Raw genomic sequence first — 12,147 nt, 5'->3', positions numbered from 1 at the left:
CTCTCTTTGCTCTTATCCCATTACAAATTTGCAGAATTTAAAGTTAGAATATGCCAATTAATAAAAGAAAAAATAATTCGGACAGGAGATATATTATTTAGTCAAATGAATCCTATTCGAAGTATAATTATGATTTTTATTTCTTGTGATTAATCATTACAATAATTTATTTTGTATTCTTTAAAGTTGTTCATAAGTTCAAAAGAATTCTTCATTCAATCAAGTTATCTACAATATGTAGAATTCTTACAACTTCACAGAAACATAATATTATTATATTCTCCGTTAATTCTAAAAAGAAAATTATTTACAGAAACAAATATATATATATATATATATACATAAACATGTATGTATGCCTATGATATCTGAGCATCCTCGAGATTTCTTGCAGAACATTTTATCAGGAAAGATATTTTTGGTGACAAAATATTTATTAGTCTCCTATATCTCAACTAAATATTAAATCCCATTGATCTCATACAAGTTTTATGCGCTTCTATAAGATCTCCACAATTTTCCTCGCCCTTTTCTATGATACTGAAAGCATATTAAACGTAATTTTATAATAAAAAAGTTTCATAAATAGAATAGCACTTTAGAAAATTAATTTAGACGATTAATCATTTTAAATTAATTTTTGATATATTTTAGAAAAGAGGACACGTGATAATCATTGGCAATAATTAATATATCAACATATGAATAAAAGTCCGATTTAATACACATGATAAAATAAAAAGATCACATTTCTAACCTATAATTAATCTTATATACTTAATTTATGAATTATATCGCGTACCATGTGTCTCTCGCTTTTTTGGTTTCAGGACAGGCGCAGCAAGGTTTTAATTTCTTTTTCTCTTCCGGCTGTGCTTCCATTTTTGCTGCAGCGTTACCCATTTTTCATTAATTATAATGTAAGGAGAACAGCGCAAATTTCTAAGCAGAGAAAAGAGAGAAGTATGAAAGAGAGGCTACATTGTTTTTCGAAAGATGCCTTTTCTAGCTCGTACAGTAGCGCCATCTAGATCCATTTTAGAGCCGGCGGAACTACATGGCCAGATTCACTTTTTGCCGCGGTAAAACGGCCGATCGGTGCATCCGTAACACGTAAACAATAATAGCGCGCCAAGGCTGTAGCAAATATAATACATGTTATTAATAATATGCAGCCACAAATATTTTGCGTACTATGACGTATATATAAGCGGAATATTAAATTATACAAATATTCTAAATTATAGATCAATTATTTAATAAACGATTAATATATCACAGAGCTTATATATATTCGGATAATTTTACTGAGATAAGGAAACAAATTTTTTATCTAATTTTTAAATTTGTATCTAATTGAAATTTATTCGAATAAAATCGCGTTCTTTTTTTTTCAGAGAGAAAGAGAGAGAGAGAGATTTTATTTCATTTGCAGAAATCTTATTAATCAAGTAAAATTACCAATCAAAAATATAAAAAATATAAAAATTTTATAAATGTTTTTATATGTATGTATATTCAATAAATGCGCTTCGTTAGACACTATATTTTCGCTCCGAAGCGTTTTGGGGAGAAAAGAATCTTGTTCTTCAAGCGAAAATAGTTTTAAACGGAGAATATTTATTGTCATGTATTTATTTTTAAAAGACTTTCAAATGACTAATATTAATTATCTTATTGTTTTAATTACTTACGCTTATATTGTATAAATTTGTATATACAATAGCTTTTAATGTGCATCGGTGCTCATTATAATGTATCCAACTAAATTTATAAATTAAAAATTAATTAAATAATATAATTAATAATAAATTAATTAATAATAAAATGCTATATAAATGAAAAGCACATAATATTTGATATTGCTTAAAATGCTTGATACTTTTGTTCGAAGAATAAGAAAAAAGTAAAAGAAATTTATTATATAAATATCTTTTATACGTTATATATTCGAAAATTAAGGAAAAACTTATTAAGAAAATTAATTTAAGAAAATTTATTTTATGTCACATGCACATGTACATAAAAATACTTCGATATAATAATTTATTTATCGCTATATTTGTAGTAATAGAAAATATACTAGAATGGCAAAATATCACGCGCAATTAATAAAACATTAATAAATCCATAATATTTCTCCGAAATTTAAAAAATAATTTCCGCATTGTTTTTTTAGAAGAAGTGAAATTTTAAGAAATGTAAAAATATGTGTGTGTGTGTGTGTGTGTGTGGGAGGGGCTACTTGGATAGGGGTCTGCCGATCGGATACATAAAACCTTGAGAGGCAGATGCCGGGGCGAAGCATGATTATGTAGCAGGTGTATAGACAGTGCGCGCGTGACAGGTGAACCGGGGAGACGGTTTTAATTCCCGCCTCAAATTGCCACCGAATGTTCGGAAAGTCTTAGCTGAAAATCTAAATGAAATAAGAAATTATTTATATAGCCGGTTATCGCAAAAATTAAATCTAATATAATTTCAATGTTTCATTTAAATAATATAATAATATAATTTATTGGTGCGTAAGACAGCGTTTGATTTGAAACTCAGTTTCTCAAATGATCTTACGCATCAATTATCGCATCATTATCATTGCCGCGAGTAAACAGCTGATTGGAAATCTGATCTCATCGAAATTATACCGTGTTTCGTCGTCAAAAAAAATTTGATGCGACGATTAATATGGATTTCTCGACGTACGTGCGAAGGAACGGCCGGGACTTCGTTTTAGTATGCGCGGGCGGATGACATTGTCTATTTATTTCGGGAGATTGTTGATTTATTTCGGGCACCGATACGCGTGTAGATACGCGCGTGGAATACGCGATCGAAATCGTGCGTGTCCCGGTATCGATGATTCCGCTCGCGTGCACGTGCAGTCGATGCTGGGAATGAATCCGCTTCTTATGCTCTTCGCGGCGCTTCGTCGATTTTTCTCAGGACGACGCGACGCGCTTTGCGTGGTGGCGCGAAGAAGCCGATGCGTACCCCGTGCGACTCTTCTTTCTCGTTGATACGAAGAAGTTCGTCACGAGGTGGAGGAAGGATGAATAATTTCGCCGGATGAATACAAACGTACGACTTCTACGATCGGCGCGTCGTCGTGCATCTTCCCGCGGCATTTCTTCACGATAAGAATATCGCTTGCGAGCGGCTATGAAGACTGATACGAAGAGATTCGGAATCACGATTTTCTCGACACGCGCGTGTCGTGGAAAAGTCAATTTGTCGAGCGATTTGTCCAGCCTGTTCCAAGAGACAAGGCAATTTTACGTCGATGAGGCTATAAACTCCGAATCGCTATATCTACGTAAAGTTATCTGCCAAGCCGTAAAAAGATTCTGCGGTCCTTCACAGTCGACGAATCTTCCGATCGAATTATATATTAGTTTTGGAGAAGTCGCTAATTAACTCCATTCGAGGAAATTGACTCGAATGACACGCATCGATAATGCATCGTAAAATGAAATTGAATTGCATTTCGAAAATTTTGCGTCCTGATAAGAAATGGATGTTATATAAATCCAGCATTTTATCATTATTTTCTTAAACATTTAAATTTTGATAATAAATTATCGTAGCGTAATATCTAAGCTCATTAATTAAGTCTTATTGACAATGAGAGTCATCTTCAAAAGACTTTATAATCGTCGTAAGCCTTTAGACAATTTAGTTCTAGAGGGGATGAACGCGCGTACAATTAAATTTTCAAATATTTGATTCTTTATTAAGTTTCATTTTAGAAATATAAATATACGATTTTATCATTTCACGTGATATTATTTCGCGCGTCATTCCCGTCGCGAAGATATCGATCGATATCTTCGTTTGTAAAGAATAAGGATCCGCAACCCGTCTCACACGCGAAGTATACTGTTTCAATGTCAGTTATAGGAAGTAACTTGATACAGTTGGCTTCTGAACACGTGCGGACGCTTAAGCGGAATAATATTATATCGCCTCCAAGAGGATGGGATTCGCACGATTAAACACTGAGTCGACAGCACCTTTAATGATATCGATATGAATCAACTATATATTGATACGCATAAATCGTGCATTAGTAAATAAATGTACAATACCAGAAACCAATCAGAAACTTATTTCACGCAAACACCTCATACAACAATAATCTATCAATTTCCAAAAGATATCGAATAATTTATTAATTAAATAGAAAGTAAAATAAAATTCATTTATACGATATCGACTTTGAAACAAGGGGAAATTTCGCGAAGCGTTGCTTCATCGAGGAGGAGCGAGGGGTCGACGCGAGAATCGTTGGGGAACAGAAGGGCGCGTGCCGAGGGTTCGCATCTGCTGCATACACGTACACAGAGACAATCTCTTTTACAGCCCCTCGTTCTTTTCTAGAAAGAGAGAAGGCCATCGTCACCAACACCGTCGTACATTGCCATCGACGTACGTATAAGTCTCCGGTTACAAAAAAAAAAAAGAAAAGAAAAGGGAGAAAAAGGGAGGGACGCTTCCGCAGGAAGCACCGACGAGATCCCTCTTCTTTCGTCCCTCATCGAACGTTCTCGTAAACGCGCGAACCAACCGTATTCGATGGTGGAATAATCGTATGTGCGATAATCGTATGCGAGATTATCACGCTCCAGCGATCCGCGCAAGCTCGCTCGCGAAATCGTAAAAAGGGGAAGATTTTACACTTATTACAATTCGGCTCGTTACGTGACAAATTGATCCGTGGCAAGCATTGGAAAAATTGAATGAATAGTAAATAAGATATTCGTTGAAGGTAGTATGAGTGCATTTTTAAGTAAATAAATAACTCGTTTAACAAAGCAAAATTATAATTTACCCCGCTCGGTTTCATGTTATGAAAAAAAAAAAAAAAAAAAAAAAAAAATCAAGAGATTATATTAAATTAGAAATTGCTGTCAAATAATTATTCGTATCGTTTTTAAAAAAGGAAAATTTTATTTCGTTATTAGATTCCGCTTTCTTTCATATTCTACGTCGAAAAAATGGAAAAATACGTGATAGAGAAGAATTGTATTTGTGCGATTTAATGCGGCTGTTGGCTACGAAACGAACACACAGCCGGCAATACGTTCCTATATCGGAGGGCCCTGAAGGAAGGGGACCGGAGCCAGGTAAGCAGCTGCGAGCATCTGCAGGGGCAGCCGCATGTTTAAATTAGTCCCGGCACAACTGTCGTGCGCGCAACATGTATGGAAGATCGTTCTCGAGTCCAGTGTGTTGAAAATCGAATTAACGAAAAATCGTGAAAGAAGCTAGCGCTTGAAGCATTTCGAATTATCTTAATTTTTTTTTTTTTTTTTTTTTTTTGCGCAAGTAGATACGCGATAGATCGGTATAAGTTGGAGATATCTAGTATCATAATTAACTCTCCGATAAAACAAGACAAGAGAAGAAATTCTTTCCCATGAAAAGAATCATCATCATTTTCTTCTGAAACCTGTGAGCGCGCGATGCTTGCGATAAATAATTAAGAATTTTTCACGGAGATTAAAGTTGAATTTGAGTATGACAGCTGAAAAATGTTAGTGATAAATTGAAGTTCAGTGTTAAATATATATATAAATATATTTAATTAGAAACAGAGAGAGAGAGAGAGAGAGAGAGAGAAAATAAGAAAGAAAAAGAGATTAATTGATGGCCCTAATATTGACAGTGAAAGAAACGGCAAGATTTGTTTAAATGATCGTATGAAGAATCAAAAAACGAAAAAGGAAGCGGAAGATGTTGCTACTCAGGGTGATCGTGACATTGATCGCGTGCTGGATCGTTAAATGCGATCTATTGGATCTCTACGTCCAGCATATGGACGAGACCATGAGGACCAAGTTATACAATAAAAAACGGCATCCCATGTATCCCGTTTCCAGAAGGATTAGGAGGAGCGTCGCGCACGAAGACTCGCTGTTTATCGATATTTTGCAGAAGCAATTACAATTGGACATCAATGAGAAGTGGTTGAAGCAATGGAAAGCCAAGAAGAAGATCGTCTCTTATCAAAACGATACTTTAGACTATCCGAATAAACGAGAGGAAAATTCTGATCCTGATCAACACGAAATGCTTTCGAATACGACGCAGGATTCGAAACATCCTGATGAAACGACGATGATTTCCGAAGCCGAGAATTCACAAGCGCCGATCGAGATTACAAAATCGACATCTAGTATCGTTAAAAACGAAACAGAATCGAATGCCTCGGATTATGTGACGATCGAAGGACAAAAAGAAGCGACGAAGGACGAATTTCCGATCGTTTTGGAGAATCAGACCAATGTCAATGAATTCATCATCCTCGAACCTCTAGAAGAGATTCCAGAAGAATGGAACGATTACGAAGAGATGGAGGACGAGGAGAATTCGCAGTTGGAAATCATCAGCGAGAACGAGCGAATCAATCCGAAGCCAAGGATATCAAGGAAGAGAAGGATGCCAAAAGTATGGGGAAAGATACCGAAGAGACATGTCACTCCCGTAAAAATGGATCTCATCAAGAACAAGACGAGAACGTGGATGAAGACGAGGTCCAGAAGAAGCGCGAAGAAAGGTGGAGTTAACCGCGGAATATTTAATGTCAGGGTACCAAAGTTCACCAGATACGAGAAGCTCGACGAAGACGGTGACGTAATCCTCGAGTGGGATCCTTCGGACGACGAGGAAGTGACATTCAGGGTCACCGCCAAGATCCTGGGCTACGTCGGCATCGGCTTCAACGAGAAGAGCCACATGATGGGCGCCGATATCTTACTCGCTTGGGTGGACGATCACACTGGCGTTGTCAATCTACTGGTAAGTCAGATCTCCTATCAGACTTTATTCCGATTTCACGATAGTCGTTGATTGATAGGAAGGCGACCGGACAATCGATAAATCTCGATGATCTGAAAAAATGGGACGATCCTCGTCGTACAAAAAGGTATCGGAGCTGCATAACTTTGATCTGCTGACCAAGTAGATTCGTATGTCTATATTATCGTGTTCTTGCTACGATTTTTTATAAATAGTTTATAATAATACTACATATATAATTAACGAAATACAGAGAGAGAGAGAGAGAGAGAGAGAGAGAGAAGGAGAACATTTCCAATTTTAATACGCTATATATTCGAAAATATATTATTTCTTATCGATTTTTCTGAAACAATTTTTTTTAAATAATTAATTTTCTAAAAGAATAGTTATTTTTTAATGAAAAAATTAATTCAAAACTAAATTAATATATAAAGATTTTTGCAAAACAATTTTTCTTTCCGCGATCATTAATGTTTTACACGCAGCAAATTATTTTCGCACGATTGCGATGTGAAATTAACGCAGTCGTCGCGCAAAAAGCAATTTGTGTATAGGTATGAGAATGCGAACAAGGATTAATAAAGCGATCGTAGTCTAACTAGATGGACTAATGGATCACCGTCTCGTCGTTTAATCGCGTGGGAAGGACTCGTTTTCTTCTTATCGTCGCCTATCGATTGTGTAACATATGCGATCGAGCGGACTCGACATGGTTTCTCTATGCTTTTCTTTCGCGATCAGTTCTCTTCGTGAGTCATTTCAATGATTAAATCATCGTACAACTCCGTGATAGAATTATTATAAAAAATAATTTAGATGAGAGAGGAAAAGGATAAATTTCAAATTGTTCCAAGGAAATTTTTCAAAGTCTATAAGGTAATCAAACAGAATTTTGATATAATTAATTGATATAAAATCTTTTTAATTTAGAATATAATAAAACTGCGATTCTCTTGAAACATATATAAAATAGAATTTGTAATATTTATAATCAAATAGAGAACGAAATTGTCACATAATTTTGATTGCTCTTGGCGACGATACGTCAATGTTCGCAAATGTTCAAGCGTGGACGAAAAAGTGTGGACGAAGAAACAAACTCTTCGGCTTGATTTCGCGCCGAAGTAGCTCCCCATAGAGATACGAGACAGTTCGAAACCTGTCGGCGCATATCTCTCTCCGGCGAAGAGAGTCGGTGAAAGACCGCGAAGCAGGAAGATAGGTATACAAAAAGAGGGCGACAACAAAGAGAGGAGAACGAGATGGAGAGAAGGAAGAAGAAGAAGAAGAAGAAGAATAGAAAAAGCACACGACGAAGAGGCGAAACGAAGAAAACGAAAGGATGAAAAAAGGAGCTAAAGAAACGAGAAAGCCGGGGAATTAAAGGAAGATTAAGAAGACGGTCGGAGCAGAAAGGGTAGGTCGAGCTTGAAGGATCTGCGAGAGGCTTCGATAGAAGAGGGAGAAACAACAAAAGAAGTATCACGACTAGGTCTGAGCCGCATCTCTATATTCGAACGACGAAATCGCTTTCGAAGCCCGCTCACGCAACCGATCGTATTAATGAGAAACGTTAATTAACGCGGTGTCATGACGTCCGATGAAGCCATCTTCCAGTCCAGATGCATGATGGCCATGTCGCGAGTACCCTTCGAAAAATGCGTAGGACAGTAAACTTGCTACGAAAAGAAATTATACGCCCGTCAATAATAATAATTTTGATGGGTAAAAATAATAGCACATGTAATTATTATCTATTATGGTATAGAATAATAATACCGCGTGACAATTAAAATTCCGAAAAAGGTGGCACGAGACGTTTTAATTGGTGACCAGGTACCAGGTAACCGAAAGGCGAAGAAACGAGGACTGAACGATGAAGGTCTCAGGCTACAGAACCTGCTTCGGCCCGGACCCTGCTCTTCTCCGAAATCCTAATCTTAATTAAATTTATATTCATTACGCTTGACGACGCCCGGCCTTATATCGTCGCTCGAAGAATTCCTTCCGAAAGACCGCGGTTTGTCCTCAGCTTAACACGAAGGCTGAAAACGCGGAATTTACTCGGCCGTTTCTTATATTATTCGCTTTTGTAACAGCATCCTTTTCTTCTTCGTTTTCCTTCTACCGCAGGACGAACTGATTCCATTTTTACTCCGGACTAGTATTAGTCCAGATTGCAAAGCGACTCTCTTTTCGCAAAAAAAAAATCTTCTTTCCTCCAGAGTCAATTCGCGCTTTGCCTCTCCGTCTATTCAGGAAAGATTAAACCGCGGTTTCATGAGAGTCACGCGATGTGTATATATCGGGCGAGTTTTAAATCTGTCCAAAATAAAATTCGGCGAAAACGATCTGGCCGCGTTTTCATCGATTCTGAATTTTCGTGACTCGATTTACTTGATCTTCGTCCCAACGACGAGAGGGTTGGGAGAAAAGAGGGCGGGGGCAAAGAAATACCGAGGAGATGGCGAAGAAAAGAGGAGGCATGGATCCAAGAAAGGCCGAGATAAAATTAACGAACGTGCATCCACACAACGGACGAGATAACGTCGTGATAAATTTACGTCCGATCGGCCGCCTCTCGCCGTGCGTTTCTTCGACGCGTACGCGATCGATCTACCCCCGTGCCCTTCTTACCTCGACGAATTGTAAATCTTCCGACGAAACGATACCGAGACTGAACCTATATAGGTATCTTATCAACGTGAGAATAATTCGTCACTGCGTTAATTAATAGAAACGTGCGTATAAAATTATTGTAACCGAGTGTTTCCTTATAAGGCTTATAGTAAATTTAATAAATGAAAAGGGGCAATTTTTTTTTTTCTTTAAGAAAAAATATATATTTTCAAGAAAATATATATTTAACTAATCGCTGCAATATATATATATATATATATATAATTTTTGAAATATTTTATGATTTAAAAGATAATGTTATGCAAATAAATTTTTTTCTTACAAGAAACAAGGTGTCTTTAATCGCGGGCATCATAATCGCCCCCCCCTCCCCCCTCCCCCCCCGCCGTTAAGGCGACAATTTGTTATCGTTGGCGGAATCTCACGTGTACATATATGTATATATGCACCTGATGTTTTATAAAAAAACTCGCGTTTGACAAATATCATCCGTACCTGTTGCACCGACATGTGATGCACTTAAACTCGGATTCAGACGACCCGGAGGTTGAAGGCGCCGGCGGCTGAAGGATACGCATTCAATGTGGATATAAGGATTGCGTATGTGGATTTGCGCGGCCGTGTATTCGTGTGCGAGGATCGGCAGCGAGAGGACGAAGGGAGGGCCCGCCGGGTATGCTCGGAGTTAGGGGCCCAGTCAAGGCCTCCAGACATCGTCGGCGGGGGGGCCGTGCGCGAATCTTTGAGCATCGCTGCCGAGAAGGACGAGAGGATAGTCCCCCGGGTCTGGTGAAACAAAACGGCGATACGTGTTTGTATATATATATATATATATCGTAATACGCGATACCTCAGATCCTGAAAGCTACGAAGTATCGAGACCTCTTAATAGATTTCGCCGATTAAAGGTGAATGCAAGTAAAATACGCACTTGAATTAGAGAGAAGGGGAGAGACTGAATTAAACCGAATTAAAAATTAGAAAATAAAAATAAAAATGCAACGCGTTAAATCTTGAATTTAACGATGTCTCGATAAAGCAGGATCAGAAAAGATTCGCGAAGTACAATACGTCACGTCGGATAATTAATTAATCGCTATTGATTCGCGGCGATAGTGAGTTTCGCCGGCGGATGGGAATGGGCCCGTGAATGGGCCTCATCGGCAGCCAGCCGGTGGAAGAGTTTAAGGACGACCAGTGTCGTTCAGCGTGACCGACAATGCGTGCGCGCGTACACGACGATTACGATCGTAATTTATTACCGCGCCGGGAAACACGAGTCGCTGCGCGAGCGAATCTGAAATGCACGTAATCTGCGATCCGTCCATCCTCTCCGGTCCCAAGGGCCGACGCGATGGGTCTCTGTCCAGGACGTACGGACGGACAGACGGACGGGATGGACAGTCGAGCGCAACGGTGCATGGACGGGCCTCCTCCTCTTCCTCCACATCTACCTCCGCCACCTTCTTCTACCAGAGAGAGAGAGAGATTTCGCTGCGATTTTTTTCTCATTATCCCGGACGATCCCTCTTCTTCGTTTTCTACCATCGGCCAACACGTTTTCGTTCTTTTCCAATCCCACTTCACGTCGACCCCTCCCGCGCGAGATACTCGGCCGCTATCTTCTCACAAAGCGCATCGTACATGCCGAAGAAACGCAAAAATAAAATCCTTAACCGTGTCTCGCACGATAGCCGGATTAGTGGTGATTAATGATTATCTCGCGTCGCGTTTGAAAATTCTCAAATAAAAAAATTAAAAAGAAATAATAATACGTCCAATGTTGTGCGGTGAAGAAACACTTCTCGCTAATTGATTATTATTAATTATCAATCATCTATTATTAACGTATCGTTTAAAAAGCAACGCAACATTAAAGAATATGATCTAAATACGAGAGAGACCAAATTTCCGATGTTATTTTTATCCGTAATGGAAACAATCCTGGATAGCTCGCCTCGAGGTGCAATAAAGATTCGTCACGTCGGTAGCGTGTATTAATAGCACGATTAGCGACGCGGAAAAGGTGCGTATGCGAAAGAAGCAAGAGGTGTGATATCGGTAAAAGGGACGTCGGTAATTTATATATCTCCGAATGCCCCGAAGGTGGATCAGCCAGCTGCTCGTCTTTACGCTGTTATTGCCTTGGACACACGCCGTACGACTTAGGCATCAACAACAACGAAATGTTTACCCGGTATTATCTGTGCCGTGCAAAGAAGAGACCAGGAATTCGCCAGAGAATTTGTCTATCCGATCCGTCTTCGCGCTAATCGTCGCTCCCTTGCCTCGCTTCTTCTTCTTCTTCTTCTTCTTCTTCGTGTCGTAGAAGTCGTCCGGTCGGTTCCGCCGCTTTATCTCGTTTCACGCATTACACCGCGGTTCTTTGCGGCGACGAAAAGGAGACGAAAGGAAATTCCCTTTCGATCGAAGAAGAATATTTCACGAGTACTCTGCGTTGATACCACTGCGATGACGTGTATTTCAATCGGTGCTCCTTCGAACTTGATACGAGAAGTTCTCCTTTTTTTTTCGTAAGAAGCTTTCTTTCTATTTAATGATGCTATATTATTCGAGAATCTTAAGAATATCCAGAATTAACGCGTTCTTCTTGAAAAATATATGTTTGATTAGAAGTATCGATTATACAATCAATCGAACTGATTGACCCCTGATACACGGAGAGAAATTATTGATAAACAAAGG

At 38.5% G+C, this 12,147-nt stretch overlaps 2 protein-coding genes across 5 annotated transcripts in view; one reads left to right on the top strand and one right to left on the bottom strand.

The window, feature by feature from the left end:
- Window positions 1-336: 336 nt before the first annotated feature.
- Cox17 (Cytochrome c oxidase copper chaperone COX17) lies at window positions 337-968 on the bottom strand. Its single transcript, XM_070310773.1, has 2 exons — window positions 803-968; window positions 337-540 (listed from the first exon to the last, which is right to left on the bottom strand). The coding sequence occupies exons 1-2, from the start codon at window positions 901-903 to the stop codon at window positions 456-458; spliced, it is 186 nt and encodes a 61-aa protein (XP_070166874.1). The 5' UTR covers window positions 904-968; the 3' UTR covers window positions 337-455.
- Window positions 969-3,023: 2,055 nt separating this feature from the next.
- LOC138941259 (MOXD1 homolog 1-like) overlaps window positions 3,024-12,147 on the top strand; it is a 19,511-nt gene continuing 10,387 nt past the window's right edge. The window contains exons 1-4 of one of the 4 annotated variants that reach the window (XM_070310763.1): window positions 3,024-3,078; window positions 4,378-4,425; window positions 4,962-5,123; window positions 5,666-6,798. In XM_070310763.1, coding sequence (XP_070166864.1) covers window positions 5,734-6,798 — 1,065 coding nt within the window. In that variant the 5' untranslated portion in view covers window positions 3,024-3,078; window positions 4,378-4,425; window positions 4,962-5,123; window positions 5,666-5,733. Of the gene's footprint in view, window positions 3,079-3,767; window positions 4,426-4,515; window positions 4,766-4,961; window positions 5,124-5,665; window positions 6,799-12,147 lie in introns of those variants that run through there. The other 3 variants (XM_070310762.1, XM_070310765.1, XM_070310764.1) reach the window with 3 other exon arrangements.

The sequence above is a fragment of the Polyergus mexicanus genome, unplaced genomic scaffold (assembly GCF_030449975.1).
Source record: "Polyergus mexicanus isolate NDT 795.1 unplaced genomic scaffold, iyPolMexi1.0 SCAF_18, whole genome shotgun sequence".
Taxonomy (NCBI): domain Eukaryota; kingdom Metazoa; phylum Arthropoda; class Insecta; order Hymenoptera; family Formicidae; genus Polyergus; species Polyergus mexicanus.
This window is presented reverse-complemented; position numbering and strand designations above follow the sequence as displayed.

Bases quoted from the DNA above. Each gene is read 5' to 3' on its own strand.
- Cox17 (XM_070310773.1), bottom strand. From the start codon at position 903: ATGGGTAACGCTGCAGCAAAAATGGAAGCACAGCCGGAAGAGAAAAAG. The intron at 541-802 runs GTACGCGATATA...ATATGCTTTCAG, and splicing joins AAAAAAGCGAGAGACACATG to TATCATAGAAAAGGGCGAGG.